Source organism: Notothenia rossii (assembly GCF_949606895.1).
Source record: "Notothenia rossii genome assembly, chromosome: 1".
Classification (NCBI taxonomy): domain Eukaryota; kingdom Metazoa; phylum Chordata; class Actinopteri; order Perciformes; family Nototheniidae; genus Notothenia; species Notothenia rossii.
In genome coordinates this window covers 38,719,271-38,735,366 of record NC_136912.1, presented here as the reverse complement: position 1 = coordinate 38,735,366, position 16,096 = coordinate 38,719,271, and the positions used below count along the sequence as shown (strand labels likewise).

The window sequence follows — 16,096 nt, the reverse complement described above, 5'->3', positions numbered from 1 at the left end:
TTGGTGCTTAATCATCACTGGTGATTAGTGATTTCAACTCAGATGTGAATGTTTTCATAAGGATGGCTGCTTTCTTTTAAATGTTGCTATGCACTTTTATGTAATAAAATTACAGACCCGTTGGAAATGTTGATAATTGCAATTAATGATAATCTTAATGTGGATTTGGCACACTGAATATATATATATTTTTTAGATGGCACTTCATATCAAAAAGGTTGCTGACCCCTGCTCTAAGGTATACTTATATTTGTGTAATTCAATCATATGTAATATATTTAGTAACACAGCTGGCACAGGTGCCATTGCCTAGGGATCACAATGGTATGCAATTGAAAGCAGTAAACGATGAGTTGAGCCCCAATTGTTTTCTTAAATCTTTGCAAATGTCAAAACCATGTGTAGATAAATGCTCATACGTGTGTAGAAGAAAAAACTAACACATGCTTGTTTTATTGTCTTTATAGGTTGAATATTACTTCCTCAAATACATAGTATTTCTTTACAAATATTGTAAGAAAATGAGAACACAGTTAACAGACTTCTTTCCATTTAATAAATATGATTATAAATGCATAAAACAATTACACACAGCACAGTTGAGGTCAAACAAAAACACTGTAACACCTTACCGTCTGTTCTTATACAAAAGCTGTACAGTAATAAAAATCGTTTTTTTTATCGTTATTTATATTTCTCTACAAAAATAATAATCTTGCTAATTCTGCGGGGAGGAGGAGATTGAGAGAAAGACAGAGGGAGAGAGGGAGGCAGAGTGGTTCAAAGCTAGCCTACAACTTGGTACTGTTCTTACATCACAGCTGCTAACCAGGGGGACTTCCTGTTTCAACCCTTTTCATCCCAATGAACCCCAGAGACAGAAGTTGCTTTCATCATGAAGGACCTCCTTATATTATCATTTCTGTCCTATCGGGTTAAAGTTTGGAATTGTACTGCAGTTGATTCTGACCATGGGGATGGGGGCTACGGTACGTCTTCCTCAAGCTGTTGAAATCAAAGCCACACCCATTTTTTAAAATCTGAAAGTAAACTCAATCTGTACATACACCCTTATTTTGCAAAACATTAAGATACATCTTCAAGCATAAAAAAAAAATCCAATCCTTATGTATTGCTATATTACTAAACGTTACAGATATGTTGCTAATTTACAAAAATCCAACCACCAGCATGTAAAATGATATACAGTATGGGACAAGATAAATCACCCCATACAGTAGCTTAGTGCAAATGATGTCCTGCAACATGGAAGACGGTAAACGCACAGCTACAATAAAAATGAAAATGGCAGCAGAGTTGTTACCAACATCCTTTTAACATTACGTTTTGAAATAGTAACTCTTCATCTAAAAAAGGTCAACCACTTAAATAGAGGGCGATGCACACCGGTAGTGTCTTGACATAACATGCCCCATCCACACCTAAGGACTGATAGAACAGAGACTCAACAGGTGCAAGGGGCACCGTCCACTTTTCAAAGTCTCAAAAGTTGGGCAACAAGCTGTCCGAGGTTGTGTCCCACAACATCTGGTGAAATACCTGGTAAGTGGATTAAAAACATCTGGCTAAAAGTACCGAGGTAGACCTTGCTAAAAACAGGCATGCAGGTCAAATTAGTGTGAAAAATATATAAATAAATACATAAAAGTGCTTAGTAAAATAAGTGCTTTTAAAAATAAGTGCTGGTAAAATATAAGATAAAATATATAAAATACACACACGGGTTATTAGGCACACGGGGAGGGAAAATATTCTAAAACAAATTCGACCAAGTGTCCCTAAAAGTGTTTAAGGGTTAGGGTAAACCCACTTTTCAAAGTCTCAACAGTTGTGCAACAAGCTGGGAAAGGGTTAAGGTTAGGGTCAACTTGACTCCACTGGAGGAAAAGCTGATTGTACCCCTTTCTGTTGAATACAACTTTAACTAGCAATAGAGACTTTAATTAAAAAGTCCAGATCACTCTGGAAATGAACTGCTTCTCGTCTTGAAGCAGAAGATACCTGAACCAAAGTGGCTAGCCAACAGCTGTTAGCTATCCACTGTGGGCAAGCAACACTTCCTACATAGCTTGCTTGTTAGCTAGCATTGCGAAATCAAGCAACCATGGCGGAAATAACATTGTAGTCAGTAATTGGTAACGTGAACAATGCTCCATGTGGCACAATACCACCGAATTCACGGAGGAAAGACTCGAACAGAACCCCTTTCCAAGATTTGGCCTTAACACTAGGTAATGATGGAAATATTCCCTTAATGTCCTCATAATTTCAATGTAAATGAATACTATACTAAAGTATATGCTATACAGCATAAACAAACATATTTGAACACTAAATATTATCACAAACTAATTGGTACACAGTGAACCTGGAGCCTTAAGGTCCCTCCGAGTTTCTGCATTCCACAGATTTGGATATCAATATTGTCTGGTTGGTCGTGCAAATTTGTAAGCAATCCACGACTAGCAATTACTTTAAAAATATATTTCCCTACACATTCCTTGACCTACCTCTAAATCCCACCACGTCTTAAATATTCATTCACAGTCCTATCTAAAATTAATCGCTGCTAGGTTTACCTCTACCAGAAAGATGCAGTTTTGCATTTAAGTTAGTTCATGCAGTTTCTGATAAAGTACTCTGGTGTGGACCAAAAAAAGCAATCCTGGACCAACTCTCGGAAAAAGTCTAGGAACAGTAGTTCCTGTCCGCATACGAGTATGATTCCAAGCAAACCCTTATGTATTTTGATTCCATTGAGAACATAACATGACTGAATATCACAAATAAACCAAAACGAAGAGGACTGTTTTGGACCCAAAACGACATGGCTTACCAACAGGTTGTAATGAGTTGGAGAGAACTTGGAGCCTTAAAGAGCAACATGCAGGTTTTTTTTTTTACTACATTTATGCTTAACCTTGCCTGAAAATTACAATTAAAAATGTTAATGCAGGATTTGATATGTTTTACAAGACATAAGGGCAGGAATTCAGAGGAAGAGGAGCCGTTTTGAGCTCTGCTACTAAAAACTGCTTTTTTTTAACGTCATACGTCAAACGCGTCATATTACGTCACATGGGGGAGTTAACTTTCTCGGACTCGTTCTCTGCCCAATCCGCGGTAGTAGTTTGTAGTTGGTTTGAGCGGTTGTAATTTAGTGAACTGGTATTTTTTCGGTAATTTTACATTGCATTTCACCATTTGTAATCATGGTGAGCTTGTGTTTGTGCAGGTTGCACAAACTCAAGCCTGTCAGGGCATCGAGTCCACAGTTTCCCTCACGGGAAAAGGACCGGAGCTAGCGTTCGTTCCTGGGTGCGTTGTGCATCCACCTCCCTGCAGCACATACTCCGTCTCCACAGCTTTATCAAGAAACTGTATTACATCTCTCTCCCCCCCTTCGCTGCTCTCTCTCTCCCCCCTTCGCTGCTCTCTCTCCCCTCCGGTACACGGCACCGTAAGACTAGTGTGGAGTTGCATAAGGTAACGCTGTGGTGGCTGTACTGCTCCAGCCGTCTCCTTTGTGTTTGTTTGTTTCCCCCTGTCTGTGTTGTTTGTGTGGGCATGGTGGCTGTCACTCCTGGCTCCCGGCTCAACCTCCACTCACCTGCTGCAATCAGCTGTGCACCCTCCCCGACTACACACCTGCTTTCCATCAAGCCATTTACAACGGCATATCAATGGAGGCTCCACAACCTTTCTCCGCCAGATCGTCAAGTATCAGCCGTATCTCGCGTCTCCCCTCCGGTACAAACACCGTAGTGTGGAGTTGCATTAGGTAACGCGAGATACGACTGATACTTGCGCATTAGTTTCTGTTATGGATCAGTATCAACAGTCCTGCCAGTAACGTTACTATATTATCAATACTACTTTAGTTATAGCCTGATATATGATTGCTAACTTTACAATGCTGTGATGTGACGTTAGCTAACATGCTAACGCCGGTCACTCACCAAGACAGCTGCTCTGTTCTCCACTGGTTTTCCACACACCAAAGCTCCATTTCTCTCCGATGGCCGTTATTTTTTCTAATCCTTGGCTGCTCCTGGTCTCTTGGACGCCTAGCAGGCTCATAACTATAATCATATGCATTCGAATATATATTTTCAACCTCTTCTGTGTCAAAACTAGCATTGTGATCCATGTTTATTCATACGTTAGACCGGCCGCTCTCCCCCTTGTATCTAGGGTGGCCATCCGTCCGGTTTTAGGTCGGACAGTCCGGTTTTCAATGTCTGTGTCCGTCTGCGGGCGCAGCCTTGAGCCGGACGCTCATTTGTCCTCCTTTTGAGGTGATCCCCATTTTATACTTTTAGGGTATAAAAAAAAAATAGACAATTATACAAAGAAATACAAAAAATAAGTTATGTGTAAGTATATATCCCTGTAAGACTTGTGGTCTTACAAATTATTGGCTGAATGTGATGTCAAATACATATCTTGTATTTCATTGGTTAATAAACGTAAACAATTAGCCATGTGCTTCTTGACGTCACGTTCACGGCATGGCACTGTGGCACAGAGTGACGTTAGCGCTAGCAGACTAGCTCATGAGCCAACTCCGCCTAGTTAGCGGTAGGTTAAACCGCAGAAATGCCGAAACGAAAGACTTCATTTAATCCTGAATGGTCGAAAGAGCATGGATTCCTCACAAAAAGCCGAAAGGACGACTTCCATGCTTTTTGCACGTTGTGTCGTTGCGATGTGGACGTAAGTAGCAAAGGAAAAGGTGCTGTCGACAGACATGCTAACACAGATAAGCACAAAAGCAACGATCAAAGCGCAGGTGCCTCTTCACTTTTACCGTTTTTCCGTGAAGCTTCATCGCCTCAAGATGACAAAATCTCCGCAGCAGAACTTTGTAAAGTTTATCATGCCGTCAAGCATCACCAGTCATACAGGAGTGTAGACTGTGGAATAAAAGTTGATCGCACAATCTACAACGACTCATCAATAGCAAAAGGGATGACCTGTGGAAAAACAAAAGCCAAAGCTTTGTGCGAAAATATCCTAGCACCCTACTCTGTCCAGACGCATGTGGATTACATAAAAGAAAATGAACTGCATTATTCAGTGGCAAGTGATGCATCAAACAAAGGTACGATCAAGTGTTTTCCCCATTGTACTGAGATATTTTCACTTTGAGGAGGGCGTGCAACATGCACTGTTGGATTTTTACAGTGATAGCAACGAAAAGTCGGAAGCTATAACAAATCAGCTGCTATCTAAACTGGAGATGTCTGGACTAGATGTGAAAAAAATGTCAGCATATGCAGCAGACAACGCCAGCGTTAACTATGGAAAACACAACAGTGTTTATCAGAAACTGAAACAGGCTCAAAAAGACGTGCTCGCTGCAAACTGTTTAGCCCATATTCTGCACAATGCAACAAGATATGCAGCAAGCAACTTGGATATTGACATTGAAAATGTTGTGCTTAAGGTGTATAGCCATTTTAGCATCTCAGCTAGCAGAACGGCGCAGTTGAAGGAATTCTGCGAGTTTGTGGAAGTGGAGGAATGCAATCTGCTGCGGCACGTTGTCACGCGATGGTTGTCTCTGCTGCCATCTATTGACAGAATCCTGAAGTGTTGGAGACCCCTGACCAGCTACTTTCAGAGTCTAGGTGAGGAGGAATGCTCCAAGATTTTGTGGAAATGCTTTGGAGAGGATGGCAACGAAGTATCTGAGATGTATTTTCTCTTCCTCAGTCACATTCTGAAAGTGTTTTCAGACTGCATTGAAGCACTCGAGGCCAAATCATTCAGCATAACCTCTGTGTTTAAGGTAATGACTGAACTGAAAGGGAAACTTGAGAGAAGGTTAAAGGACACATTTTTTGGCTTTGCTGTGAACAACAAACTCAAGCAGCTAACCCCTGATCTGGCTAAGAAATGTGAGGCTGATTTTCTTGTTTTCTATGAAAGAGCCAAGAAATACGTGAGTGAAAGGTATGACTTCTCTGAGAACAGCTTTCATAGTAAAGTGTCAAAGCTTGGCCTCACAACTGCTGTGTCCTATGGAGAATACAGTGATGCAGTCCAAGCCTGCAGCCTGAAAGACATTGACATGGATGGACTCTATGAGGAATATGGCATGGTGGAAGCTATTCTCAGCTCTTCAGAAATGGAAGGATGCCACAGTGAGGAGCGGTATCTGAAACTGTTTTCCAAAGCAGAAGTCCCACTTGTGAATCTGAGGAAGATCAGCGCCTACATCTTCTCCATCCCATGTAGCAATGCACATACAGAACGTGTGTTCTCAATGATGACCTCAGCATGGAGAAATGAGAGAAATCGTCTGGATGTGGACAGTGTCAAGGCAGAGCTGCACATTTGTGTCAATTTCACATTTGAGTGCACAGACATGTACCAGAGACTCATTACAAACAAAAAACTCTTGGAAGCAGCCAGGAAAGGGCAAAAGTATCGTAAATAGACATTCAACTTGTGGTTAGTACACTAGAGTCTTATTGTGTTTTGAGTGTGAAGGATTCAGTGAAGCCAGGATAAAAACTAAAAGATAATCCCAAAGTGTCCTCCTTTTTGGTGTTATGGAAATGGCCACCCTACTTGTATCCCCCATGTTACGTCACACGCGGGAGGTCACGTGCGGAGGCTTTTTTATGCGGAAGTGAAAATGTCTTACTAAAACGACGCCAGATGTCACTGTAGTGTATATTTCTGTATATTTTTGGGAAAATCTAGTGTATTCATAATTTTCCTACACATTTATTCACTGGTGTCTCTAACTTGCAAGTTGCTCTTTAACTACAGGTTTTTTTTAACACTTCCAAATGTGTTTGGTGGGAACACGAAAGCAGGACCAAACGTTTCCTTGGAATGTTCATCTTCCACGTTGCTCTGTTGGTGTTATCTGGTGGTTTTACTATATTCTACTGCCACATTTCTGACCAAATAGAATGATGGAATGATTATGCACTATGAAACCATAGCACGCTAAATATAAAACAAACTAAAAGTATCAATATCACTTTGATCTGGACTTGCTGAAAAGACTATGACTTGTGAAAACACCTTAAGTGTCTAATCGTTGCTTTTCTGTACATTCTATTGATTGTGTTGTAGGTGAATCCATGGTGGCAATTCATGTACAGCTATGTCTGTACAATTGTGAAAAAAAATCATCCAAAGTTGACAGAACCACACGTCTGTATTTTTTCATCCAAAATGTAATAAAGGGGGAACAACTAATATGGAAAGGTTGCCTCAGAAGATTTGAAAGACATCAATCAGCCATTTACATCTGTCAGATTTCACACACCAAGAACGGCAGGGCTTCCCATTCCTCTGAACAAACTAACCATCCATGTAGCCTGGTAGCATCTGCGCTCTACTTCTCCCGCTCCTACAGCGCGGTACAATGTGCCGGGATGGAGACGGGTGCTATTTGAGAGCGAGTCAGGACATTAGCCTAAATGTGTCACCAACCTTAACCGGCCTTGAGCTTGACTGGCCACATTAAGTATCAGGAAGTCAACTTATTCCATCCAATCCAGTACAACACTCTTAATGCATCGTGGCCCCAAAAAGCACTCTTACCATCTCTATCCGTACCACTTTCTCTTTGTCTCTCTCTCTCTCTCTTTCTCGCTGCCATGTTCTTTGGATTCTCCCACAAAGTATCTTATTTCCAGCACCATCCTTAAATCTTAGCTTTGATAAATAGAACTCTGCCTCCAGTGGTGAGGTTGGCTGTGATTGGGGTGTGGCCACTTCGAGCACTTTCTTTGTGGGATAGTCCTCTTCTTCCGTTCCTAGAAGGTGTAATAGTTATTGTAATAGTTGAAACAGTAGGGATCACTTGCAGTCTGAAGGTGTAGCGTTGGTAATGAAAAATCTCCTATTCCGAAGCATGAAACATTTTACAAAGTTGTATGTATCATTAATAGTACCAGAAGCATTAGATTAACAGCAAACGTTAAATAAAACCAGAAAAACCAAACCCAGTATATTTCAGTAGAAAATGTGTATTGTGCCATAAATCAGCTTCCCAAGAGACAATGGACCAAAAAGCTTTGAAGTACCCTATTCACATTTTACAACAGCATTTCTGTTTAGTATGACATTTGTTATTAAAATACACACATTTATAACAGACGGTCATGATTTACAAAATAAATGTGTAATTCACTTCATCAATTCATATGAATAAATAATACATTACTGCTGATAGCTTCACAGAACAGCAAACCAATCTCAGATATGTAGGCAAAACCAAAATATTGTTGTTTAATTAATTTGTTACCCTCTCTAGTTCATGCTGGCGTTCCCTCTGAATTATGTATCTGACTTGTATAAATAAATGGGAACATTTTTAATTTATCAGACACATGTCGAAGGAGAATGAAAAACCTGTACACAGTTTATTCAGGTTTGAACAGAGCACAGTATGTGTCAGAACAGGGTCCAACATGCAGAGGTATAAAGCTCAAAAGCATTGTGTCCAGAATGTTAAAAAATATCCGTGACGCAGCTGGAGTGGTAATCCAGTCCAGAGTTTAGACGATGTATGTGGGGAGTTCTGTGGAGAATTTCACATGTACATGAGGTTTAATATATCCTGTGGAAAAACGGGAACAGAGAAAGAAACAGATGTCAGTTACTATATTGAACTAGATCAGCGGTTTTCAAAGTGTGAGGCGCGCCTCCCTGGGGGGGCGCCAGAGAGCTTCAGGGGAGGCGCAGCATGAGAAAAAAATTACGAGAACAAGATGAGTAAAGTGTCACTTGCACACTTTTGGCTGTCTGTGGAGACCGAGTTCCCCCACCTCGCCAAAAAGGTTTTAAAAGTGCTCATTCCCGTGAACTCCACCTACCTGTGTGAGTGCAGGTTTTCCGCATTGACTATGATCAAAAGCAAGTACCAGTAGAGGCTGCAGCCAGAGGACGATCTGTGTTTATTCCTGTCTACATTGCATCCCCGCCAGAGTCCTGCATAGGTCTGATTTTCAAGACCCGCCCCGCGACGTGCAACTCTGAACCCGCCCCGCCACCCGCATATATTGCCAATCAGTTCCGCAAACTGACCCGACCCGTCGGCACAAGATCCGCAAACTGACCCAAACCCGCATATCCTATGAGCAGTGATAACATGCAATTATTAACACACGCAGTTGCATGTTTGGCTCAAAAAACGTGGGATGTTGGTTATTTTCTCCATCTAGGATGACACCAAAAGCCTCCCAGACGTTGGATTTTGCTCTTGAGGAAGTGTTATTGAAAATGCTGTATTCTCCGCTAGAGCAGGGGTTCCCAACCCTTTTCCCCAAGAGCCCCCCCAAATGACTCCTGTTGGAAGTTGCGCCCCCCCCCTCCACACACACAAACACACACACACACACAAGGTTGGGGGGGGGGGGGGGGGGGGCGCAACAGCGGTAATTAAAGTTTCAAAGTCTCAAAAATGCTACAACTACTGTCACAAACTGGATGAATGTGAAGTATTTTGTTAAAGGAGGATGAAAGCGTAATTAAGGAGCACTATTGGAGTGACTTTGATGGTTATTGGACTCAGAATTCATTTATTTGGATTCCCGCTGTATGAAGAACTTAAAGGACGGCGCAAGTGGAAACAATTCACAAAGGGATTAAAGTGTTTAAAACACATGCTCAAAGTAAGCCGGATTTTGTCGATGTGCTTATGTGGATTCAAAATTCGTAAATAATCTACAAAATGGAGGATACCGATCTGATTGGAGCAACTGTGACAAATAATACAACTGAAACCGGCATGGACAATGACTATGTTTTAAAAATGCGCTTATCCAGACAAGCCAGGTTTGGACACTTTATGGGCAGAAGAAACATTTCGAATAAAGAAAGAATGATATATTTCTGTCTTTTTATGCCTTTAATACTAACTTGAATGTTTATTAAAATGAATTAGTCAATTATTTGTTATATTTTATTGTAATATAGAGAAAAGGCTTTTAGTGACAAACATGTATTGCCTTACAATTGTATGTAAAAAAAAAAAAAGTTTAAAAAAAAGTCTAAATATGATATTTGGCCTCACATTATCTGAGGCCTGGCGCCCCCCCCTGCGATCTTTGGCGCCCCCCCAGGTTGGGAACCACTGCGCTAGAGCTTCACCTCAGCCATTTTGAATGTGGTGCTCTCAGCAGCAGATTGATGCACTGCAGAGGTTATGATTATGCGCGATCCCGCGGGGCAGAGGTCTGAGGAATCTTTAAACATTAAATGATAATTATTTAAATATATTTATTATGCAACACCCGGGACCTGACCCGCATATATTTTGTTTTACCCAGAACCGAACCCAGATTTTTTTTTGTTGAAAAAATACCACCCGCGAATCACTTTTTTTGCGGTTCACCCGTCGGGTACCGAACCCGATGCAGGACTCTGATCCCCGCCTCATCCACCTGTGTGCATCAAAGATGCAGACTCATTGTTCCCAGCGCTAAAGTACGGGTGAGTGTAATAAGGAGGCAAAGTTGATGTTCAGTGTGTTGCCGGGAGCATAAGGATTTATCCACAATGCTGAAAATGTACATAAAACATAAAGATAAAAAGGTTTTAAAAAGTTATTTTTTTATGTTTTTAGGAGGTGACGCTACTCAGCCAATCAAATCGGTGCAGTCAGTGAGTCAGCACGATAGATCTTCTTTTATTTATCATACAGAACAGGGAGTTTTGATCGCACAGGGATGAAACGTATACCAACAGAATCTGTGGACTCTCAGCTTTTCATATGATATAGTTTGTGCAGATAGCATGAAGTTTAAAATATCGCTGATTTAAACGCTTGGTGTTGGACTTGTATTTGGTTTAGGTACAAATCTCTCTATCTATCTATCGATCTATCTGTAATGTTCTGTTCTATGGACATATAATTGTCTACATAAACAGACGACGCGGACTACTTCTCTCATTCCGAGTGTCCATCTTTATTCAACTGGCACGTAACCTGCACACATGCATTACGTCCTTAACGTGAGCTCAGTCATCCAAGATCTTGTATTCTCCAAGGTGTTACACTATATGAAGCTCAGCGCAAGTTCAGGCAGGAAGACCTATCACTTTGTATTGCGCGTCATGGCAATACTCGCTCCCTTCACTAAGTGATAGGGAGCGCCACTCCTCAGCTAACCTATCACTTCCCTCCGTTCACAAGCCTAATCATCGCACCTGTTAATCCCTCTATATATGCTCTCCCCTTTTCCAGCAGCTGTCTTCCAGGTGTCAACGCGCAAGCAGCAGCAGGGCTTCGTCCCAGCTCCGGGTATTTATTCATCAGCTCCGCAGTCTTGCGGATTAAGCTACAGGGGGCGTTCCCCAGTTGGCTAGCGGTTCTAGCCGGCCACCCCGCAAACCCGGATGCGGAAAAAAAAGACAAGGATACTGAGCTCCACGGAAGTTCCTCCGGCTTAATGGAAATGGGCTACTTCAGGCTAACAATTGACACACGACTTCAGTCTCTCGAGAGGGCATCACTGGCATCAGGGCCGCTCAAATGCGGCGCTTCCGGCCTTCACGCGGAACGGGCCCTCATCGCTTGCGAAGCTTCACCCACTTCCGGCTTCAACCACAACCCCTCTTGCAGGCAGGCAGGGCTCAAGCTACATCTCATCGAAGCTACTTCTCCTTCCGGCTCAGTAGCAGTACTGGTCTCTAAGTGCGTCTTAGGTGGCAAGCAGGTAGTGATGGCGATATGAAGCCTTATGAAGCTTTGAAGCTTTCCAGCCAATTGGTTCGCAAAGGGTTCATCTCATGAGGCTTCATCATGGGCTTCATTTGAACATAAACCCCCTGTTGGTCAAAGGGTGTAAAACAGGCAAATTGGAAATCTCAACAGTTGCGCTCTATCTCATACCGAGTTCCCAATGAGTAAAGCCTTAGAATAACTCTAAACAACGGACATAAAATCCTATTTTCATGTTAACAATATTGTTTTCATTCCAGTTGAACGATTGTGATTGAAAAGCCTATAGGAGGCTGGTAAACATTGAGGGATTCGTATTCCTTAATATTACTCATAAACTTAACCGCGTTGTAGCCTGAGAAGGCTAAACCATATCAGGAATACATTTATTAACTGCATTTCTCATTTAGCTGTAGCTTCTATAAGCAAACCCTGCGGTCGTGGGTCGGCTGCTTTCCAGCGAGCCACAGCCCACACGCTGAATCTACCCAAAAACACTGGATATATCTAATCTGCATTTATTCATTTATTTATTCATGTTTTATTCCTACATTTATTTATGCTTGTATCTATTTATACTTATGACATTTTCCGACCTCTATATAAGTGAGGGTCTGAGTGCTTTTAATTCCATCGTGTCACCAGCGGACCCGGGTACAGGAGGGGTAATATGGTTCTTGTTATACATCCATGGGTATTATGAGCGTCGTGGCTCAACGGTTCAAATGATCCGAATCGCTTCCCGAAGCAGTCACGTGGTAGCGACAGGCAGCGAGGTTCGTTCGTCATCGATGACGTCACTGGCCCAAAACGATACAAGCCTCGATACATGCTTCACAAAAAGATTCGGGGATTACTCGACACACGTTCCGAAGCCTCGGCGCAATACGTAACGGGTGTAACGGGTTACAGCATGGAGTTATGCAGTTCGGGTAACTACTACCCGTCACAATGCTCAGTAAGTACCGCTGTCTCAAGCTTCAACACAGCCACGGATGCTGCCCATCCATGGTTTTGGGGGTTTCTTTCAGGGAGAAAGAGAAGCTCATGTAAGAGGATAGAAGACAGTCTAATCACCCAACCAGCACATCAGCATCTACGTCTCACCGTGGCGTAATTAAACTGCTAATTAAGCTAGTCCTATACCAGGGCTCGACAGTAACAGTTGCCAGGTTGCCATTGGCAACCATTTGAAAAATGTCAACCACTTCTCAGTTTTTAACATAAGAAATAAGGACAGCAAAACGTGCACCCCAAAATAGATAAATGTTCATATTCGTTTTTAAGAGTGATATTTAATTGCTGTGACCAGTCGGAACCTGATACTTAAATTGCACCTGCATTGGCGTGATTACGGAGCCAGAAAGCGATGCACGTTTACTCGCGTGCGCCGTGTGTTTGTTTTACAACAAAATGGCGAAGCAAAAATAAGTTGCTTGACTGTGTGATAAAAAGTTCAGCCAACACCTCAACTTCTCCAATGAATGTTGAAAGTGATTCAACTGATGGAGCGTAAGGTAAAACCCGAACGAAAAACAAAGAGGAATGTTTTCTATTCACTTCCGGTAAAAGTTCCTTCAAAATAAGAGTCCCGATCTTATTACTACCAAAATAAAAGTGCAAAACGAACTTTACCATAGAAAATGGTTGCATTAAATTATAATCACTTCTATAAAAAGGTAACACATTTTAAATATAGTTAGACATATTAAAGGTAATTTACAGCATCAATAATTAATATCAAATGTTTAACTATGAATGGTTTTCATTTATTTAACATTAGAAATGTATTAGTCTGGCCAATCCAAGACTTCATGCTGAAGGGCCTATGGTGGGGGTCAGCACAAAGGTCAAGAAAACCCACATTTGAAAGGGAGACAACGGATGATCAAGAAACTGGTGACTTGCTCAATTCATTTGTGAGGGATCTATGAAGACAGAACAACAGCAGCACTACTGGTATTTTGTATACCAGCAATTGAGGGTGGACAAGTTTACTACCACTTAGGTTCAAATAAGTGCGTTAATTACTTATTGTAAAGCATTTGAACATTCTTGTGTCACATGTTCATTATTAAGTTGATGTATAACTGTATAGCATCTTAATTATTTAAATATAAGGTATCAAAAAAAAATGGCAACCGTATTTTCAGTTGGCAACCAAAAGCGGATGCCTGGTTGCCAGCCTGGCAACCACTTTTAAAAGTTAGCGTTGAGCCCTGCCTATATCATGGGTCATGTCTCAGCATTTACCTAAGCAAATATTATTTCATGCTGCTCATATTGCACTCATATATTTGGTTTCATGCTCACATGGCTTATGTTAAGCAGGGTATGATATTCATGCATCATTGTACTCAAGCTAACAGCCGCATTACATTGTCTACATCTCCCTCTTCGCCGGGCATCGGCTCGTGCCGGCTATCCAAGATCTCTCCAGCTTACCTCTGGTAAACATGCACATAACTGGTGGTGGTGTCTTAAGAGCTTTTCAGGGCTCGTTCAGGATAGGTGCAGCAAACCTGCCGCAATCAAGGTAATTGTTCCTCTTCCCTACAACATCCGCTTCTCATCCTACATTCGTCCGAACCCCAGTGCCGTGATGGCTATCCAAAGGTCTCTCCAACCTTCAAATTGGTACGTATGCATATAACTGGTGGTGGTTCTTAGCATGTCAGCACGTATATTCACCCCGCGGCTCATGTTTATCCTTGCATGTCTAACCCTGTACGTCCAGGTTGTAACCTTCGGGTCTGTATAAAATGTGTCCCTGCGAAGTCAGGCTGCCCCGTACGTCCGGGATGCCCTGTACGTCCAGGAGGCCCCGTTCGTCCGGGATGCCCCGTACGTCCGGGAAGCCCTGTATGTCCAGGACGCCCTGTACTTCCAGGATGCCCCGTATGTCCGGGACACCCCATATGTCCGGGACGCCCCGTACGTCCGGGATGCCCCGTACGTCCGGGATGCCCCGTACGTCCGGGAAGCCCTGTATGTCCAGGAAGCCCTGTACGTCCAGGGAGGATGCCTAGGAGGCATCAGTATGTCTAAATCCCCACATGTATTAATCTCTCATTTCATCCATAGATTTCCACTGCATCCCACAAGGTAAGATTTCATCACGTTCAGTACTTCATACTTTCACTTCTTTTGGGGGTTCATCGGAAACGGTTCTTCCCTTCCCGAATGACATCCTACAAAACCTGGGCCTAATCGCCAAACACCATTTCATTCACTTGTTATAAACTGTCATCATTATGTTTCATTTATATAATGTGACCCCATAATAAACATGTATTCCATACATCACGTCTCTCCTGATTGAAATGAAGCTCAGCGCAAGTTCAGGCAGGAAGACCTATCACTTTGTATTGCGCGTCATGGCAATACTCGCTCCCTTCACTAAATGATAGGGAGCGCCACTCCTCAGCTAACCTATCACTTCCCTCCGTTCACAAGCCTAATCATCGCACCTGTTAATCCCTCTATATATGCTCTCCCCTTTTCCATCAGCTGTCTTCCAGGTGTCAACGCGCAACCCTCCTCCACCCCTTCGCCTCCTGCTTCCAACTCAGGGCAAGCCCAACCTTCTCCCTTCCAACCGGACCTAACCACTTATCACCACCACCAGTGTCTAGACCCGGGGGGGTTCATCGGAAACGGTTCTTCCCTTCCCGAATGACATCCTATAAAACCTGGGCCTAATCGCCAAACACCATTTCATTCACTTGTTATAAACTGTCATCATTATGTTTCATTTATATAATGTGACCCCATAATAAACATGTATTCCATACATCACGTCTCTCCTGATTGAACTATAACTATATCTCTCTCTTTCTCTATCTATCTATCGATATATCTCTCTCTCTCTCTCAATCTATCTCTCTATCTATAAGGAACCGCAGTAGACAAAAGGCGTTGCAATAGCAACATGTCATGTTTACGCTGCATTTTCTATGAGGTAAATATTACCCGCTGGCAGATATAGGTATAAATGGCAATCTTTTTGGCAATTTTTCCAATCTGACTTCATGTTGACAATTTTTAACAACAGAGGGTGCGGATAAAATGTACCCGTTGGCGGTTCTAGTGTTAATTACATTTTCTCTCAATGGACCTCTTTGAAATGCAATTGAATACCCCTGCATTATAGCAACAACAACAATAATAATAATAATAATAATAATAATAATAATAATAATAATAATAGCAATAATAATTGGGAGGGGGGGCGCGGCTGTTCTCATGTTCTCTGAGGGGAGGATGACCTTCCCACACTTTGAAAACCCCTGAACTAGATGCTTTTAAGTGCGACACATTTCCACTTTTCCATCTTGTGCCATTTTCCTGCTTCCTTTACTTGTCTTCTGCCATGCAATT

General features: G+C 42.1%; 1 protein-coding gene across 1 annotated transcript in view; it reads right to left on the bottom strand.

Moving 5' to 3' along the window:
- Positions 1-533: 533 nt before the first annotated feature.
- The window catches only part of LOC307015447 (VPS10 domain-containing receptor SorCS1-like), a 259,336-nt gene continuing 243,773 nt past the window's right edge, over positions 534-16,096 (bottom strand). Inside the window, exon 26 of the mRNA XM_079644071.1 lies at positions 534-8,611. Within this exon, the coding sequence (XP_079500197.1) occupies positions 8,550-8,611 (62 nt within the window). The 3' untranslated portion in view covers positions 534-8,549. The remainder of the gene's footprint in view (positions 8,612-16,096) is intronic.